Below are 21,301 nucleotides of genomic sequence, written 5' to 3'. Positions count from 1 at the left end.
GTATAAAATATTATACAATATTATATATTATATATAAAGAAAGTTTAGACTTTTTTCAATATAACCTCTTTGCTTTAGGTTTTAAATTTGGTGGAAAAACTGGAAAGCTGACATTGATTCTGAATATGCAGCTATAAGAGCAAACCTCTGAGTCTGACTCATGCTGAACTTTTAGCTTAAAAACAAAATTAGACCCCGATCCTGGAAACCAAAACACGAGCAAGTAAGCAAAGCATCAATGAGTTCCCATCACATTCACTGGACATATTTGGTTCATCATGTATCGACCTTAACCTGAGACTAACTACAGCAGGGAAGGTAAATGCAATAGCAGATAATGTTATATTCTATGTGACCTTTACAAAACGGACCACAAAACAATGATGAAAATGTCAAATTCTGTGTCTTATGAGCGTTTATCTGCCTCTTACAAATCACAATTATTCTCTTCAGATCCTCGGCTGCATATGTAACAGAGATGATTATGAGATTCCAGTGTAAATAGGTTTAATATGTGTGTGTTTAATAGCATGTTTCCTTATGTATACAGTATATATTCAGTGATTGCACAAATAACACATGTTTATGGTTGAATCGAGTATAGAGACACACAGGCGGAGGATTTCTACCACTGGGTTAAATCGTCCAGTAGAGGGCGCTCTACGGTGGTATACAAACGTGAACGAACTTGTCTCTCTCTCACACACACATATGAACACACACAGAGACAGTATATTTAAATCTACAATGATCCAGTAAATAATAATGAAAAAAAGTAATAATAATTGTTACACTTTCGCACAGCAGGAAAACAGAAAAATACATGATACTGAGAAGCTTACCACAAACCAATACACGGTCAAACATCAGATACATTACGTGTCAGTGTGTGTGTGTGTGTGTGTGTGTGTGTGTGTGTGTCTGACACCTTATAGGAAATAACAAAGACATTCAAAGCTCCATTTAGGTGCCACACAGGCCTTATAATTCTATATTAACAGGGGAAATAACTTTCACTTCTGAAACGGAGACGAGCAGGCGGCGTTATGAGACACAAAAACATAAAAAACAAAACATAAAAACCATTCAGACCCCTCACAGCTTCACCTGAGAGAAGTGAAGAAGAGGAGGAACAAAAACCAGAGCAGGAGGTCCAGTGGGTGATTTGCATGCATGGCGTCTTCTCCCGGAGCCGCAGAGGTCCAGCAGCTTCTGCAGACGTCACTGGTCGAGTATCTTTGTTTTCTCTCCACCTCTCAGCGGAAGAGCACAAGTTTACCGGCCAGCCAGGGACGGGACGGTCTCCTCTCCCGCTCCTCCTCCTCCTCCTCCTCTTCCTCCTCCTCTCCTCCGTCTGTCGGCTTGCACTGGGATATTTCTCCTGCATGGTGGATATCCTGCTTAACGCTTCTTTCTTGGATGATATGGGGGATCATTCCAAAAGTAAGTGACTCCTCTTTGCACTCCTATTCGACTTTTAAGCCGCAGCTACGTAATTTTTTCAATTCGATGTTGTCCGGTGGTTCAGTTTAGCAGAAAACATGTAAGAGCTGAAACGCAAAATCCCTCTAATATCCTTGTAATGTCCTTATAGTAAATCGGTGTGTTCATGCGTATAAAGTGACACCGCCCTGCAGGATACTTGTTGATATTTTTAGCCCCTGCAGGATTATATTAATGATGTAATATTAATCTAAGGGCCTCACGCTACATATTTATACACAGCGCCCTGTTAAACTTGACGGGGGTGGAGGGGTGCGGGGTTTAATCAGGGTGTCTGGGGCTAGAAAAAGAGCGCACCTTGTTGAATTCATGCATTCCCTCCCCGCAGAGAAGTCGGCAATCGCGATGTGTGTGGGCTGTGGAAGTCAGATACACGACCAGTACATCCTGAGAGTGTCCCCGGACCTGGAGTGGCACGCAGCCTGCCTCAAGTGCGCAGAATGCAGCCAGTACCTGGACGAGACCTGCACTTGCTTCGTCCGAGACGGCAAGACGTACTGTAAAAGAGATTACGTTAGGTAGGAGGTTCAGAGTGTAAACACAAACATTTCTTTTTTCTTTTTAGAAAACGTATGACAAGAAAACACAGCTGAGATCTTAGAAGAGATGCTGATCAATCCAAAATTGTGCAAATGAAAGAGCGCAGAATGTACACACGCACGGATCCTGACATCATGTTCGATCAAAGGGCCTTTTTACATTTCACGATTGGAGCCTGAAACCCGGAATTCGCTTTTTTAATCGAGCCCCCTAAAACGCTCCATCCAGCAGAACCAACACGTATTTTTTTTGCTCTTTTCAGATTATTTGGCATCAAATGCGCAAAGTGTAACACGGGCTTCTGCAGCAGCGACCTGGTGATGAAGGCCCGGGACAGCGTCTATCACATGGAGTGTTTTCGGTGCTCGGTGTGCAGCAGACACCTCCTGCCGGGCGACGAGTTCTCTCTGCGGGACGACGAGCTGCTGTGTCGGGCTGATCACGGCTTGCTGGTGGAGAGGACCGCCGCTGGAAGCCCGCTGAGCCCGGGGAACGTTCACTCCAGACCGCTGCACGTCTCAGGTGGGAAACGATTACTATGAGATTCTGTTTTGGATAATTACAACAACAGTTAAGATCTGTGAAAAAAAAAAGAAAAAAGTGGAAATAAAGTTCTTCTTCTTCCCCTCTTCCTCTTCTTTGTAAAGTAGTAGTGGTAGTGGAAGAAGTATGATGAACTGTATATGTTGCAAAAGTTTTGTTTAATTTAGTTTGGAGACCTGTAAATGTGAGAAGTTCATAATTTGATTGCTCAGTGTCAGTAGTTGCCTGTTTTTATTTTTGGAAGAATATTTAGAAGGTTATAATTCATATAATAATCTGTACAAATAACACATAACTGCCATTTCTACAATGTTATTGGTGTGTGTGTTAGGTTTAAGCCTAATCACAATAACTACAGAGTCTTGTTTGTGTGTTTCTAAAATTATAAAATTGTGTAAAACATTTCCACAAGATGTCTAGTGTTACTTATTTTTCTTAAAAGCATTAACAACCATTTTAGTCTTTGTTTTTATCTATTGTCCTATTTATTTATGTTATTATTCCGTTTATTGCGAAACAATAGCTCATTCCTGCTCGCCTCCCTGTCTCCCTCTCCCCTCCCCTCCCAATGCAGAACCGGTTTCGGTCCGGCACCCTCCTCACCACCGGAGTCACGGTCACAAGCAGTCGGAGAAAACCACCCGCGTCCGGACGGTGCTGAACGAGAAGCAGCTCCACACCCTGCGGACCTGCTACAACGCCAACCCGCGGCCGGACGCGCTGATGAAGGAGCAGCTGGTGGAGATGACCGGCCTGAGCCCCAGGGTCATCCGGGTCTGGTTCCAGAACAAACGCTGCAAAGACAAGAAGAGGACCATCCTCATGAAGCAGCTCCAGCAGCAGCAGCACAGCGACAAAACAGTGAGTTCACACGGGACTTTATTCCGCCTGTTCACTTCACCCGTGACTTTACAATACATCACGTAATTGTTTCTCTGCCTCTTTAAACTTTGCTTCCGGCAAAACTGGAAGAAACAAACAAATTCAACTCAAATGATGATAGTGTGTTGTTTTTTTCTCATTGAAAGAAATTGCTACATTTTTGGTAGATGTTGTTGTTAATAATCAATGATATTATTTAGATGGAACAGGGTTTGTTAAGACTGATAATTGTGAGGGAATTTAATAGAAACAACTCTTGTAATTAAGAAAAAAAGGTTCAAAACAACACCAAGGTGCCTGAGGGTCTTGGTTTATTTAGCCCATTTTACGTTGGATTATTACTGATTGGTATATTTAAATAAATCAGGCAAAAAATTGTGTTTGGCAGGTGGTTTATTTCTACAACTTAAATTATTTTATCTGTTAAGTAATGCTCAGGTTACCCCACTTCTTTATTAATCTAATTTTACTTTATCACATTAAATTATTAGTAGTAAATTGTGAGGTATGTTCAGTATTCTACCAAAACAAAATTCAATTTAGCAAAATCTCATGGTTACTTCATGAAATGTGGGTAAACTTAATTTTTACTCTCGTGTACTCGCGTCACAATTTGTGTTTGTGTGTGTGTGTGTGCACAGCAGCAAATCCCTAACCCTGAAGTGTTTTGTCTATGCAGAGCCTGCAGGGCCTGACCGGGACCCCTCTGGTGGCGGGCAGCCCGATCCGGCACGACAGCACCGTGCAGGGGACACCGGTGGAGGTGCAAACATACCAGCCGCCGTGGAAAACTCTCAGCGACTTCGCCCTGCAGAGCGACCTGGACCAGCCCGCATTCCAGCAGCTGGTACGACCACAACAACAACAACGCGCCCATGTTTATATGTCGACGATGTGTGTGTGTGTGTGAGGGTGATTGACTGATGAGGCTCTTCTTCGTTGCAGGTGTCTTTCTCCGAATCCGGCGGCTCTCTGGGGAACTCCTCGGGCAGCGACGTGACCTCCCTGTCGTCACAGTTACCGGACACGCCGAACAGTATGGTGCCGAGCCCCGTGGACACGTGAGGCCAATTGAAAGGCCCGCTGATCCGAGTCCTCGAGCTCGCACCCGCGTCCTTTTCACGTGGACGCGCAAAGAGCGCACACACACACACACACACACACACACACACACACACACACACACACACACACACACACACACACACACACACACACACGACGTAATCAAACAAGGACCACTTCTGGACTCTGGATTATTGCTTGAGGATACACGTCGCCCCTGTTGTTTTCTCACGTCTGCTGGAAAGCCACGCGAGGATTGGAGCTCTCTGACGTCCACGTGTAGCTGTGACGACACCCGGCAGGTAGATGGTTCACTGTATTGCTCAAGGGCACTTCAGGACACGCAGCAATTTAAGGACCTTTGTCGGTGAGGGGGGGAAGGGGGGGATGTATCTTGTCTCACCAAGCCCCCCCTCTCCCCTTGCCATTTGTATGATGCCAATGCCAAGCCTGAACTGGATACACACGTTCAAGTCAAACACACGATCCATGCTTGGGACGCCTGAACATGAATGCTTCTTCTATCTGCAGGCCATAAATACAAAAACATAATAATTATAATATTAATATTGTGCATGATTTATAAGATTCACTATGGACTCTTGTAAATGGACGAACCCGATGAGATGATTGTTTTGCGTTTTTTTCAAGAATATAAGTTATTGTTATTTATTATTAAGGACGGGCATAAGCGATATTATCAATAAAACAATAGATCGAATCGATTGTTGCATGCGAATTTTATGTGCCACGTTTAGATTGGTGTTATTATTTTTTTAAAGGTAAATAATAATGCTGGTGCATTTAAGTGCAGACCCAGGCCCAGGTTGAGTTACGCGACTACTATGTTCGCAGTTATATTTCACTTTTTGACCAAACCCTGCGTGTTTCTCCTGGTTTTCTCTGGCGCCCTCTACGCATGAAGTCAATCCGCAGAACTTGAAAACCTGCTTATATTTAAACCTGCTTCATTTTCTTGAGCAAGTGGATCGATGACTGACGAGTAACCGGATATTATTTACCATTGGCCCCGTGTGTCAGAGGTCATTGAACTATACACTCTCACACACTCCCGCCGCCTGCAGCTTTAATTCGCCACCAATCCAAATCGCTAAAACGGACATTTCAACCCAACACGTATTTATTCAACATTTATACTTTTTGACGATTAAAACAACCGACAAAATCGAACTTATTCAGAGTATAACGTCATAATACTCTTGTCATAGCAACCCGACGGCCTGGTTACAAGTCTAGACAGAGGACAGGCAGCGGCGGCCTCTTATCTGCGTTTGGCATCACCTGCACAGGACGCAGTGAATGGACCCACAACACAAAGCTCCTCGGCTCCCCGGCGCTCTGGAGACTCCCAGCCCGCGGACTCATCCCCGCCGTCAGACCGCAGTTTATTTTCATTCCAGCAGGAATCCTCCAATGGCAAATAGCCGGCGGACAAGAGAGCACACAGGTCAAAGCAGGACCGACACACGACACCTTAACAATTTGTTGAAGGAGGATCGACTTTATCAGCGGAGGACGAGCGGAGTCATGGAGTCTCATTCAAAACATCCAAATCCCCGTTTGTCTGTGTGACACACTGAGTATTTAAGGGATTACTGGTTGAAGGAGTAAGAGATACTTTGGAGAAGAAAAAGGACACATGCATAGTTTATTAAAAAATACTTAAATAGACCATAAGGGAATTTTAGGTCTGAATATTCATAAATAAGGTTTTTGAACGTTAAACACTGAGCATAGTGTGCATACAGGGTGTGTACAGGTGGACATGGTTTGGTTAGATCAGATGTATAGAAACACATGAAGGTCTGCTTTCATCCAGATAAGAATAACACATCTTCATTATCTAAACTCAGTAATGTGTAGCAGTCACACATACAACATTCATCTGTGTGAAGTGGCCATCAGAAGCAGTATTTTATATTTAAAAAGAAACTATACAATAATATAAACTGAACAATTTTAAAACTTTAAGAAAAAAATTAGAAATTTCTGTCATCAATAAAAACAAACATATAGGAATTGAATCTTCATATAAAACTGTAAATAAAAAAACCATTACTGTAAAGTTAAAGTGCAAATTATGCTTTAAAAATCAGCGATACACACAATGTCACAATCGAAGTACAATGAAACCAGTAGGGATGAACGACATTTATTTTTGTGTGTTCTTCAAAAAACAATGACAATGTTGAGAAGAAATTGCAAGGCTGAGTTTGAGTGATGTCATCGTATCCCAGTGGCTGCAACTCTTGACAGCGAGGAAGAGTTCTATGATTAGTCTGTGGCAGACATTTCTTTTGTTTATAAACCAGACAGACTTTTACTAAACTGTGCAGAGAAACAGTCTTTGCAGTTACAAAATGTTGTTGCAAAATAATCAAAGTACTGCTTGAAATAAACCGGAAGAGACAGACTTACAAAAATAAGAGCTTTAATTTACTCAAATACAATTTAAAACAGGATATTAAATTAAACAAATTTGTGATGTATTTGCTTTTTTCATGTTCCATTATGTCTCATGTGAGTTAAAGGGAATTGAAAAATGTGTTACTGTATTGGCACAATATTCTTCATCTCATTTTAATACAATGAACAAAATCATTCCAACAAAATCCAGATTAACAGCAGCTTAACTTCACAGCCAATTCTAAAAACAAGCCTGATGTCTTTAGTGTGATGTGTGACAAAGAATCATCCTGGATCAAACTGTTTGACTGGGTGGAATGTTCACGGGGGTTAACTCAACAATGAGGGCATCGGGGCAGGACGCCATGCATTATTGCTTTGTTTGAAAGAAATGACAATGGCTTGTCTCCCTTGAAAGAAAGCTAATCTGTGTCTAAACAGTGGCGGTTGCAGAGTGGTGAAGGGCATGTTGTCAGAGGAAGATGAAGAAGACAGGCTGTTTACAGGGAGGTGAGCCAGTGGCAGGTAAATCCACTGTGAAGGAAGCAGTTTGTCTTTGTAATGAATGTAAGGAATCCATCACCGGCCTCTGCAGACGGGGGTTCTTTACACTAAAGATAGCTGGATTTGGATATATATGTAAAGATTAGGTCTGTGTTTATAATTGTAATTGTTTGTTTGTGTGAGGTTTACCTGCTGTCCTGCTGTTGTGGGAGTTGTTGCAGCAGACAGGGATGAGGGATGAGGGAGGAGAGGAGCACTGTTGTGAGTCCTGGGTCACCCGAATACCGGAGCTAACGGCAGCTGACACAGTTCCTGCCGCGCACTGGGCGGACGGCCAGACTGCACTATCACCTGGAAGAGGCACATAGCAGAGCCTGTCAGTCACTCAGCCAGTCCAGTCACTCAGCCAGGCACGCAGCCAGCCAGAGCGGTGGCACTGCTGCTAGTAAATCTCCAACCCGCGCCCCTCCCACATGTAAATCTACCGCTAAAACAACACACAAACAGTCATTAGGAGGAGAACTGGGGGGCACGGCCTCCTGCTATACAATTACAGGCCGTAAAACACAATGATGGCACGTTTTGTTCTTCCTTTGTGTCGCTTTGGAGGCGCTGTAAAAGAAAACAAGAGGGAAATCAGAAATGCAAGCAAATGTTATTAATGGTCGGGGCTTCACCTTTAAGTTTAGCTCTGAGCTCTGCTGACTGCCGAGATGCAGAATCAGGACCGTAGGAGTGAAGCTCGGGGTTGAGAGGGCGTCCGCAGTGCGAGGAGGGTGTGGAGAGGAGGGTGGGCGAGAGGCAGGGTGAGAGGCAGGGTGAGCAAACCTCCACCGACTGTGTGGCCGCCCCCACTTTAAGAAATGAGCAATACCATTAATGGAATTTTCACCCCGCCGACGACATCCTGCTCTCCGTCGCAGCCCGTCAATCACACACCAGCACATCCAGGCCGCCGATATTAAAACCAAATCGCTCCCAGCCTCATTTGATTAGAAGAGGGGGTCGTTCCCGAGGAAGAGGTCCTGTCCTAATGCTCTGGGCATCTCCCCTGAGCCTAGGAAGACCATCAGCACTTTGCAGAGAGCCCAGGGGGTCAGCACATTAAATCCCGGCTGCATTACTTTACAGGTACGCTCGACATGACTGAGGCTCAGCGTCAATGGGAAACAGAAGGCGAGGTCACTGAGATGCAGGGGGTTTCCACTGAGCTACGTATTGAAAAGTGTGCATTGGAAACAAACTCAAACTTTTAAAAAAAACACCTTTAATATTTCCAAAGCGTTCGCTGGTTGAGGTGCGTTGTGAGGCGAGTCAACGCAGGATAATTCCACAATGGAAACAGGCTTTGCGACTTAGTGGTTTGGACATGACGTCTAGTCTGGTTTGACCGTGAGTCACATGAAGGACGTTTGCCGAAGCATGTGGAGCGAAGAGGAGACTGAGGGTTCCACAAATGCAATTGGTAAGTGCTCAAGCAAAGGGAGGTGAAACAGCGAAGTATTGGGACGGTGGCTTCACTCGGCTCTGTTATCGACGCTTCAGGTAACGTAGACGTGATTCATTTAGGGCCTGATGGTCGTAGTGCGTCATGTAACCATAAACCTTGCCGATGGCCATTTCTCTCATTATAACCGAGGCGTTTGGTCCGCGAAAGACACACACACACACACACAGATTTGTTGATGTATTATCCACCAAGAGCTAACAGATCAAGGAGACGTCGGTCCATGTTAACTGCTTATGTTGGGGAATGAGAAATGCAAGGCTCATTTGCATAGCTTTACATAATGGAGAGCTTAAAGACGTTTTGCATTTGACCTTTGACTTTTTAATAATTCCACAATCAGAGACAAAATAACAGGATTTTAATAATGGACTCCAACACTTCATAATGGACTCTATGTTTGGTCCAGAAATAAACAAACGATAGTTCCTGTAACAATGTTTAAAGTATCCTGATTGGCCACATAAGAGAATATGAACCACATCTGAGCAGAATAACTCTTCAATGGATTATAAAGAGTATAAAAGCACTAAATTATTGTAGCATGTTCGTCTTTTTTGTGTCATAGGAATGCGGGGACTCGCTGGAGGAATTCCTCCGCTGAAGGAAGGAGAACATGAGCTCTGGTTGATTTCAAAAGAGGAACTGCTTCTTTTCAAAACGTGGAGTTTTCCTACCTCGTTTGACTGAATGCCAGGTCATCATATTCATCTTCTCTCGTTGCAACACCGCGCCAAGACAAAATGGCAATGGGTGGTCATAAATTTAAGACAGTGGCTTTTATTTCAGCTGGAATTTCGCGTTGGATTTTTTCTAAAAAAATTCTACAACGAATCCCCCGGCGATCTCATAATCCTCCACCATCCAAAGTTCCATCTTCTGCTGCCTAAACAAAGTGTCCACCCTCAAGTGCAGAAAGACATAAAACACAAACCTGGTGGCAGCAAACAGACGGAAGGTAAGAAACCAAAGGTAAGGAACAAAGCCTCTGCCAACTTTCCAGGCCTCCATGGGATGAAGAGCAACACCAGCGTTCCTAAATGGTGTTTCCAGTTAGGGATTATGCCGTAGCACTTTTTCTTCCAGTTTCATTTAAGTGTCTGCTCAAAAGCTTGGCGTCATAAAACTAACAACAAGCATCCGAACCCATGCATCAGGCCAAAGTAAAACTCAGAGCCCGTGAAGCCTCAAGTGCCTTGGCTGCTCTGTTCTTTCTTAAGTTCAGAGGACTTGGCTTTTTCCAAACAGCGCTGTGTTTTATGACGCTTCCATGACATAACTTCCCCGCTATCCACAATAACAACAAAGAGTGTGTAAAGTTAATGTTCTGAAACGCAAACAAATTCAAGGGAAAACCCCAAATGTTGGAGTAGAGACCAAGTTAAAACAGGGTTAAGAGCAGAAGAAGAAGAAGAAGAAGGAGAAGAAGAAGAAGAAGACGCTTCATTCAGACACACGAGGTTTAGAGTCACGTGGCCTTAAATTCGCAATGATGACGCAATTGTTCTTATTCTTATTATTACTGAATTTGCCATGTAAGTTTACTGACGTCTCTATAGGAGTCAGGTGAGATTGAGATGTGGGTTGTTTGATGTGTGATGCCTTGCTCAACAAAAAAGGCAGAGGATTAGACTTCCTATACCTATTAAAAATTAATACATTTAGTTTGACATTTTTCTATTTGAATCCTCAATGAGAGAGTCATTTTTTTCTAGGTACAAAAGATCATAAATGATGGCACATTTTCTGATAATTTTTCATTTTCTTCAAGTTCACTCAACCAAAACAAGATTTCATTCACTTTTTAGAGACGCGTGAGGCCGGAAAGCCTCCAAATGCTCCTCTAATCTCCAGGATGTTCATCAATCCACTGTAAGACAATTATTCCTTGACAGATGTTACACACAGAGGACAAGAAGCCGCGTTGCTCGTCTCCCTAAGAGCCGGGACGTCCTGCAAACATCGCACCGAGATCAAATCAGGAGGATCCAGCATTAGAGTGAGGCTGTATATCTGACACTTGAATCCACAATGTAAACCAGATGCATCACGGTCAAACTGCCTCGCTGATAAGCCCAGCGCAGCGCAGCAGGACACACAGAACAGAACACACAGCAGCCTACAGACAGCAAAGTGGGCCGAGTAACTTTACAACACACACCTTACATTTTACAATGGGTTATTGAGACGAGGATGCTCTGCGTCCATTGCCTCAGGACAATGGTATGCTGGTGATGCAGACATTGACATAGACACCCCAACTTGACTCTTAAAGCGATTGTCAGACGCTTTAAAATGTCACACAACACAAAACAAAAGCAATAACTCTTTATTATATCCTGATGAGCCGACCGCCGCTGTCATTCCACCCCAGATCCAAATCCAGATAGTTGCTCTGGAACTATTCTGATGAGGGTATTATAGACAAATGGAAACTCCTCTCTGAAAGGTTTATGGGGATGAAAATGTCCACATCTTCTCTGAAGTCACTTGGACCTGCGTTCACCCTTGAAGGAGAGCGTAAATCATCTGCAGAGTTAACAATCAAGCCCTCTCCTGTCAGTTAGTGGAGAGTGTGTCCGTCTGTGTTCCTCTCTCTCTCTCTCTCCCTCTGTTTACTCTGCTGGGTGATACAAAGTGTGCATTCCCCAGCGCTGGCTCCCTACGGTCTGCACGGGCTGCTCTTACCCCGCAGGCAGCCAGGGCTTGGTTGTCTTGGCAATAATGGACTGCTGAAGGGTGCGTTTCAACATCGGGTTAACAGGAATTACGGGGCCTAGAGCTTGGCGTGGGCCTGCGGGGCAGAGGAAACGCTATCATAGAGAAAGGGAAGGAGAGGAATGACCCCACAGATAAGGCTGAGCTCAAGATGTGTGTGTTGTGGGGGGGGTGAGCCGTAGCTCAGGAGATGCTTACTGCTATCAAGAAGACAGCAAAGAAGAGGCTCAAAAGTCAGTTTGGGCAAAATGCAGGTATCACATTAGAGGGGGGTGTTTGTATGTTTAGTTCACACACTATGCATGTGTGGGGCCGTTTTCCTTGGAAAAAAAAGCAGTTTTCGTAAGACTTTTGCATTTCCCTCTACTTGCCAGCGAGCAAGCAGGAACAAGGAGGGTTAACGTGTCAACAGTTTACAATTACACTTCTGTCAGCTTTAAGAATGCACAGATCAACGCTGCGGATGATTCACAAATGAATCACCGTATTCAAGAGTGGTAAGACGAGGAGATTACCGGCACACATCTCGTCACGGAAAAAGGGAAGTACAGTACAGCATCAGTTACAAAATAGGTTTCGTTTGTCCTGGTTTTTGTGCGACGGTCTCAATGGACTCACCAGAGAGACAATGAAGCATATGGCTGCACGGCTCAGTGGCCCCATGAGCAGAAACACACTTGAAAAACATACAAGACTACATATGTCACTCTCCCAATGGCTTTTTGTGTGACAAGGTGAATTATTCATGCCCCCACTGCAGAGGGAATACATCACTATGTATAGTGCTGCTTCAAAGATCTGCTCTTTATGAGCAGCCTTATTTCTAGAGCGCATATATAAACAAAAGCTGGTGTGCCGACAGTGAATCAGCAGTCTCTGTGACCGCACAGGCTTCGGGTCGGACTGCTTTTGTGTTCTGCCAATGCTTACATTAGCTTGAGAAAAGCTCAAGCTGCTCTAAATATTCTCCTTGACGCCATTCATCTCTGTACGGAACTGAATGGACACATTCCAGGAACCGGACCACTGGCAAAGATCAACTCCGTGAGAAGGTTGTGTGGGATATTGTTTTCCTACAATCTGTGCTATAATCTGATTTCTTACTAAATTCTGTTAAAAAATAAAACTAGTTAAATTTTTCTCCCTCCTTACAGGCGGCGTCCAGCTAGCAGAGGAGTGACAGATACGGTGGAGCGTGACGTTCTGTCCGCTCTGCTGTGATTTTACAAAGACGAATCATCTGTCACCCCCTTAATTTAATCATCACTTGTCCTTCAATTATTCAATACAACATGCAAATCTGCTCCACAATGACCAACAAATACCAATTCTGTGCATCAGAATAATTAAATTAGACGTGAACACAGCGGAGAGCTTAAGTGCCATAGAATGAAGGCGGATCCTTTAATTAGGACTAAAACAGATAAGGCAAATTAGAATCACTAATCAGCCTATAAATTGCCGCGAAGGGGGTTCGACTACAATTGCGAGACCATAAATGATATCTCAGGGGTTGAGACCGAAGCTGTGGCTGCTGCCTGTGTGGGTCAGGCTTAACATAATCAAAGCCCAGCCAACTGTGGCACGGCTAATCAGGGGCCCAGTAGACGGGGCCATGCATGACGGCCAATTACACAGCAGCCAAGTCTGCTCCGTGACATCCTGCTCGCTTTCATACGGCTCCCTAAGTAGTTGTAACACGGCGGCCCGCGCACGCTCGGCCCAGATCTACCGGGGAGGGAACAATAGGTCACTTTCTGGGACAATAGACAGCACAAAGAGCAAAGGCAGTAAGGGTGCCAAGGCATGAATCATTAAACAGGTGCTTTTTGCTACAATTACAATACTACACCCTCTTTCTGACAAATAATACATGGCCTCAACAATGGTGAGATTGTATTACTGAGGTGTGCCAGCGAGAGAGGATGTGGCCTAAAAGGGCTGTGGTGCTTTTGAAAGGAATACTATAGGCAGTTAAAGGGAGAATACGCTAATTTTACACATCAAATTGGGTTAATTGGTTTGCGGGAGCGTCATCCAGGACGTGAAATTAACCGCGTGAATGCTTTTGTGGACGTAGAGGACGCTGGTTAACGAAAATGTGTTTATACAGTTATAATCGTGGTGGTTTCAAACTGGTTTACCTAGTTGTCAGGGTGGTTAACACAGATGATGACTTCATCGCCCAGCTCTTCAGAGGGAAGGAGGCTTACAGGAGCTGATGGTGTGTCGGAAAGCTACAGACAGGACAGACTTAACACAACGCAGACAAATCACATCAGGGCGCACCACAGTAAATTACATATAAATTGCCTGTAGTTGTGATGAGGTCTGCGTAACAGTTACAATGTGACGTCGCAGAGGGTTTTGTGTTTTGCCGGAGGGAACTGACACGGTGTAAGTGTGTAAGCAACTCGAGCGGGGTCCCACCATAAAACACCAACGTCCCCCTCGGAGATGAGACGCTCAAAGACAGTATTTATTAAACATGTCAGCGTGACGGAGCGCCGTAAGATCATCACAAGAGCGCTGGAAGTTTGGGTGCGTTAGGTTTAGAGGTATAGACACATATACCTGAGGAATGAAACGCTACTTTCAGGCCCCCCCTGGTGACCCACACACGAGACATTGCAACATATCCATCAAAACCACCGATCCAGCTGCTGTGGAGCTTAAGCAAAACCACAAATATGGTCAAACAAAGACAGCATTGAATGAAAAGTCTAATACATTTCCAGCATTTTTGTAGATTTAAATGATGCTGCAGCAGAGTGAATTCCGATCACCTCTCCTTCCACTCAAATAGCGGCGCTGTGAGGTAATATGAAACACAAGGTATTTACAACTCCACGCCGAAAAAGACACATTATTTAAAATGTTCATAAAATTCAGGCAGTGAAACGCTTTCATTTCCAGCTGTTTCCAATCCCTGGAATGCGTCAGGTCAGCGAGGAGGAAGTTGCTTCAAAGCAATTACCAACAGACATTAAAATAATTAACAACAGTCTCACTCGCTCCTTTCGCCTTTACGTCTGTACGCAATGACACAGCGAGACGGTTGCCCTGGTGTGTAAAAGGCTAGATGACGTACGGCCCTGGATACAGTGCTAATCACTCCGGGTCCACCCTCCTCGCTGACCTGCCGGAGTCTCTGCAACCCTAACAACTGGCCCTGGGGTCAGAGGGCAGCCGTGTTTATATCCACGGGTCAGATTTATCCTGGGGAGAATAACTCCTCTTCTAGTAGCTCTTAACAAAGGAAATGGCATCCATCTGATTATGAGCTCAGATTGTTTTAATACAGGCAACGTGTTGTAATGCAATCCTGTGTGGCACCTGAATAGTTATTTCCAGCATATGTTTATTAAAATTTGGGGGGAAAAATAAAAAGAGACCCTGGCAACTGACTGTGAATGTGATTGAAACAAAAATAACGCTTTAATAGATCTATGAGGAATTTCTACGTAAATCCAAAACTTTCATTCATTTATATTGAATAGCTGTAGGGCAGATGGGTCAAACAGGGCAAACATGTTCAGGAAGTGGATACCTTGCAGAGCCACCTGGATGACCTCAGGGCTGTAAGGTTCCTGACATAGAAGAAACGCTGCAACAGGAGACAACACAACACAACACAGCAGAGCCACCAGCAGGTCTGAGGGCTCGAGCTGACCCGTATGGCCACAACACTGTACACAAATACACTGGGAGCACTGGAATATGAATGCTAATGCTCAGATTCCAATTGGAAGAAAGACTCACACAGACTGCATGTTTCTGCTGATGCTGTTTGTAAACATTAAAGCTCTAACAGCGGCTTAACAATGAGCACAGATGCTTTTGGATTTGTTCTCCAGACAAGGACAGAGATGTCTTCCCCCCTTAGAAAGCAGCTCTGCCTCGCTACACGGCTGCATTATGTATTATTAACCAGCTGAAGAGGACTGAGCTCAGAGCTTTTTGCATGTGTTGCTAAATGTGGCATTACAGCAGCTCTCTAAATCACCGTCTGCATCTAAAGCACCAAGAAAGTTGCGTCCTTTTTGTAAGCAACAAGCCAAGAAAAAGACGCCAAACACATTTTTGTTTTAACTGGTAAAACTCGCCGTCTGCCAGTCTGGTTGCGGGGTTGTGCCAAGGTTCAAAGATCTACAGCCCCGCCTCCACTGCGGGTACAATACACATATTACTGCAGTGATGTGAGGCTCACAGTGATGACACCATACTGGTGGATTGCACTGAGCTGCCTGACAAGGTGCTGAGTAGTGCAGCATATTTAATCAAGGCCTGTCTGAAAGGATTCAAAGTGAGATGTTTGGTTTGAACAAGACGCCACCCTGTGGGTTAAAGGGATTGGTAACTTCATCCATTCAGTGTATATCACATTTAAGTACAAAGACAGGAACGATGCAGAATGACTCAAGCCTTTACAAAGCCACAACTAAGCAACCTGCTAGGCATTAGAGCAGGAGACTTTACATACTTCAAATACTTGTCCTGCAAGTCCCCAAAAGAAGTGGGTTGTGAATCTGATCTGGAAAAGAAAAAACATCACACAAATAAGTAAACAACTGATCTATTCCACTGTATGACCGTTATAATGCAATACCGACACAAGTCCCAGTAAAACTCCCAGTAAGCTCTCATCAGACGATTGAAGACTGCAGCAGGACGAGCTGTGATTTGCAGCCACACAGAACCTCGGTGTGTGACCTCTGCGTGAAGCCTAGTGTGCGTGCTGATACTTGATGTTAGCCAACAGGCTCTGCATGAAAATGTGCTGCAAGGCAAGAACACCGTCTCGTAATGCCCTTATAATCCCCTGACACAGCAACTGGCATGGCCAAATATTCCAACGAGCCCGCTGCACATTCTCATCTGTGATACACACAGAATCTTGGCAGAACAGAGATAGTAGGCTGGATTATCTGTGTATTGATCATAACGCATAACTCTGCCCTCATTAAACCTGCAAGGTTCCGCACTATGTTTTCTCACAGATATTCAGTGACACTCATAGTCCAACGTGTCCTCTATCATGCCACTGTCAAGCAGCTGCTCACTGTTACGGCAGCAACCTACACCGGGTGACACTGACAACTCGGTGACAGGCTCACGGCGCCAAGAACAAAGAGGTAAAGTTGTTTTGAAAACCCGTCACCGGGTAGAATTGCTACCTGCGAAGTTCCAAGAGATTGAAGAACTAGACCGGATCTGTAGTCACATTTCAGTGTCATGACCAAAATCTCCTCGGTCATACCTCCATGGTCAAGATGTCTTTCCTCTAATTGAAGCGTTGTAGCGTTGATGTCCCTTGGTGTGACTGTGTGCTTAGCCTCTGTCAGCGGCACCACTGAACCTCTCTGAGTGGAGGTCACCTTAGCACACGTGGGTGGGCTCCCCCCGTGCTGCAGGCTAAGGTTTATGGTGAGTGACAGAGCGCTGGGGTCAAGTAGATCTCTATCTGGACCTGCTGTAACGACAGCTTAGCTAGCCAACTCCTGAAGGAAACGACCTGCTGGCTGATTGCAGAGGAGCCACAGTCTTTGTTTGAGGAACCATGAGCCTCTTCTTTATGGATCTGTCTGACATTACAGAACTCACTCACTGTCTGTGTGTGTGTGCGTGTGCGTGTGCGTGCGTGCGTGCGTGCGTGCGTGCGTGCGTGCGTGCGTGCGTGCGTGTGTGTGTGTGTGTGTGTGTGTGTGTGTGTGTGGGGCCCTTGAATCTCTCCCATACAGCTTCATTCATATCCACACAGTTGAGACAAATGCAAAAAATATTAAAATATGACATTTAGGGCCTGTAAGAGGTTTTAAATGTTAAAACATAAGCAGTATAAAAATATGATGTCAGGCATTTCTCCATCCCTGTGGCACCCTAAGGCTCTTGCTTGTACTTCCAAAAAGCTGCATTTGTAATCGGATATCCCAGCAAAGCCCTCCGCCCACTGCCACTCCACCCATTACTGTGATATCCCCAATTTGTCTTTGCCAATGACAGGTCTCCTGATCATGTTCCCTGTGCTCTTTCAGCCACAAATCACTCTTAATTGTGTCATTACTGGGCTTTTGTTGTCCCTGTGCCAACCCAACACGGAGCCATCTCCAGTCTGCTGACCTGAGGCCATCTCATCACAGCCCACTGGTCCTCCTCACTGCTCAGCCCACGCTGAAGGAGCCACACTGACGTACACACTGTATATCCTGGGCCCGGGCCTTCACTCCAGTTATATGATCACTATGAAGACACTAGCCAGCCAGCATCTCCCCCCCCCCCCCCCTCTCATTTATTTTGTTGAACCTGTCACTCAGTGAGGTGCTTTCAAAAGAGGTGATAATTCCTGTTTTCAGACTGCTGCACAGGTCATCTGACACTTGAACCAGAGCCCTTTGTTTTGACTTGAACCTCTTCCACAGCTTTTCTGGGTTTGAAACTGTCTCTCCTCACAATGGCTGCTATGTTAAATGCCTGTGTTGTATTTGACAAAACTACTTTATGATTAGATTTTGCACGTGCACTGGAAACATTTGCGTTAGCGGTGAAAGGGCTGCATGCACTACAGGTGAACCCAGGAGCCGATAATGAGTCGAAAGAAAAGGTGGTCTCCTTTTTATGTGCTGTATATTTAGGAATAATAGGCGAGAGTTTCAGAAGTTAGAAATCTTTTGATCTTGTGCGCTGGCTCACGACTATATACGTTATACGAGGCAGTTGAGGTAAATCTTCGGCTCTTTCTAGGGATTACCAGTCTGACGACACCATTTTTCTCAGGCCCTCCCCTGTCTCCAGGGTTACGACTAGGTCAGTGGATGAGAGTGTCGGGCCTGTGGAGCTGCTCTGACCAGATGAATCATGGTCTGTGGGAGGGATGGTGTAAAAACTGCACTCTTCCTCAAGGCTTCATCGGCTGGGCCTGCCTTTCATCACAGCCCACATTTCCCCAACAAACCCCCCCCTCTCTCCTACGGCGAAGACCAACACGGCCGCTTCACGGCAGGTTCAAGGAGACCTTTCAAATTTTAGGAGTGCTCTTTGTTTATGTTGCTCTGGGGACCCCCAGACACAGCTTTAACTTAAAATGCTGAATGATGTCGAATGTAACTGAGTGCTGAATGTGTGAAATGACTACAAGCTGGAAGGACGCCAGAATACACCCTCATTCTCACACTACTCCCATTCTAACAAGAAACCAGTTGGACCGTTTCCAAGAGATCTGACATTTTGCCAGTCTATTCTTTACTGAAGGCTGCGGAAGGTTAACCAACTCTCAACCCATTGAGGCAGAGTAGACAAGCGATACTAAAAGAGATAAAAAGGTTGTGAGGTTGGTGCCAAGGAGAACTAAGTCAAAGTGTTTTTAAAAAATTCGGGATTGAGTCTTTTGCATGACAGCAGAGGGTGCAGCTCTTGACCTTGGCATCCGGGGAAAATCCATACTCAGAGATATGGGACCCAGCAACTCTGGGATGGAAGCAATAACCTGCCGTAGGTCAAACCCTCAAATGCCTCTTTGTTCACACTGCACACCAAAATGGAACGGTCCTCACCTGGGGAATAAAGCTGCGTGAATGAGGAGACCAGGAGACTTTGAGGCCGGGTTAAATGTTCTATTTCAAAACAACCTGACTTATCAGAGACCCAATGATCTCAAACATGCAATAAACATTATATACCATCAGTTTATTGACATTTTTGTCTGATTAAAATCCTCACAAATGCAAAAAAATGTGCATAAATATGCTAAAATGTTTATATGTGCTTTGGAGGAGAGACTACTAAAGAAAATGCAAAAACATGAATTTCTAGGTCAACTTATATAAAAAGGCAAAAGGGTTCCAGGTTTAAGTATTTGAAGTATAGTGTCGTTATTTAATAAAGCTAAAACCAAAGTTACAAGCATCTCATTTGTTCTAATGGTCTGATGTGTGCTGACAGCAAAGGTAAATCCACAGACATTCTCCACAAATCTAATTAAAAGGGAACAAGCTCAGATGGCTGCGCTACCCCCACTCCCCTTACTCTACTGCTCACACACACGCATACCATAACACAGTTACGCACATAAATATACACCCGCAGTCAAACGCCTAAACACGATAACAAATGCAAAACGGTGAAAACATTAAATCAAAGAACTGCGAGTTAAATCACAACTGGGGGGAGGATGGCATCTGTGTGTGTGTGTGAGTGTGTGTGTGTGTGATTTCACGAGCGCCATTCTTTTATCAACATCTAAACTCTCAAAGTGAGTTTGTCTCATGCAGTGCTGCTGGATATGTCAGTCATCAGAGCAGCTGCTGGGATATGTTTTATATAAACGGAGGAGTACAGGCGAACCTCTCTCCCTGCCTGCCCCGAGGAAATATGACTGCTTTGGATTGGAACTCGGCACTGGAGGAGGAAGCCCCAGTAGAGTTCATGCATGTACCGCAAGCTCTGTATCTGTGCCTCGTCCCCCGTCTGTGTTGTGAGTGTCGGCAGCTTCGGCTAGCCGCCACCGTCAGATGTTTGGAGTGAGCTGATGTTTACAGGCCCTCTTACGGAGTGCTGAAGGATATTGGCCGACATGTTGGCCGCCGTGCCAGCCTGCCTGACCGACTGCAATCTCACATTCCCATACTCGAGAGGCATCTGTGGAGCGGCCGGGGCAACGATTTGTTACTCTGTAGTCTGTGTCTCACTCTGTCTTTAATTAACACTTTGACATAAACAGAGCGGCAAGAAAGGCTGGAGTTTCTCACAGCTCAAGCAGATGGATTCATAGCAAAACGACACGATACTTCATCTGATCACAGCTTTAATACGTCCAAACTTATTAAAACACATTCAGGAGACTAGAACACACACAACACACACACCACATGAGAATAGTGGTAAAGGGAGGGCAGCCAAACATTACTAGGGTGGTGCAGAGAGATGACAAACATAACTAATTACAACAACTACAGCTGCAATACCTGAAGACTCTCTGCTCCTCCCCAACTTATTTAAAGAAACAAGTGTGATGTGAAAGTGTAGCTCCAGGCACTGACAAGTCTATCTCCAGTCATCAGGAAGCTAAACACACTCCCCTGTATTTGTGGTTCCTTAAGGGTGCAGTTCATCTTCACAAGTCAAAAGTGAATCTCACTGATGGGATAAGCAAAAGGAAGCGATTTGAGGAATAAAACACTGATATCAGCTGCTTCTGTTTGAGACTCCCGTCCGCCTGAGCCGCCTTCACTGTGGCAGCCCGGGCGCAATCTGCAAATCTCCGTCCCATCTTGGCCCGAGATGGTGCGGCTTTTCCTCTAGAGAGATAAAACTGTTCCTCTCAGCGGCTCCTCGTAGCCGCCAGGCAGCCCCAGGCATCGTCCAGCGCAGAGCCAGCCGGCGTGCCTCTGTATTATGTCTGCTTTAAAACAAGCCTCCAAGAAGATTAATGCTTCAGATAACTGACCAATCGTTCTGCTATGACTGCTACTCCCCATCACCCCCCTTTCATCAGTTAATATTTTCTGACAACTGTATATTTTAGCCATTGGCGGGCTGGCGTGTCCTATCTGCTCGCTAGAAGAATGGAATCTGCTCCTCCTGTGCCTTAAGTAGGCCATGTTTATTTCAACTGGT

General features: G+C 44.9%; 1 protein-coding gene across 1 annotated transcript; it reads left to right on the top strand.

Moving 5' to 3' along the window:
* The first annotated feature begins 1,169 nt into the window (after positions 1-1,169).
* On the top strand, positions 1,170-4,686 carry isl2a (ISL LIM homeobox 2a). The gene is made up of 6 exons (XM_076142388.1): positions 1,170-1,443; positions 1,832-2,021; positions 2,306-2,565; positions 3,161-3,447; positions 4,148-4,315; positions 4,414-4,686. Exons 1-6 carry the CDS (start codon positions 1,170-1,172, stop codon positions 4,531-4,533), a joined length of 1,299 nt encoding a protein of 432 aa, XP_075998503.1. The 3' UTR covers positions 4,534-4,686.
* The last annotated feature ends 16,615 nt before the right edge of the window (positions 4,687-21,301 follow it).

Source organism: Genypterus blacodes, unplaced genomic scaffold, assembly GCF_046128005.1.
Source record: "Genypterus blacodes isolate CSIRO-AG114 ecotype Tasmania unplaced genomic scaffold, CSIRO-AGI_Gbla_v1 ptg000021l_1, whole genome shotgun sequence".
Classification (NCBI taxonomy): Eukaryota; Metazoa; Chordata; class Actinopteri; order Ophidiiformes; family Ophidiidae; genus Genypterus; species Genypterus blacodes.
This window is presented reverse-complemented; position numbering and strand designations above follow the sequence as displayed.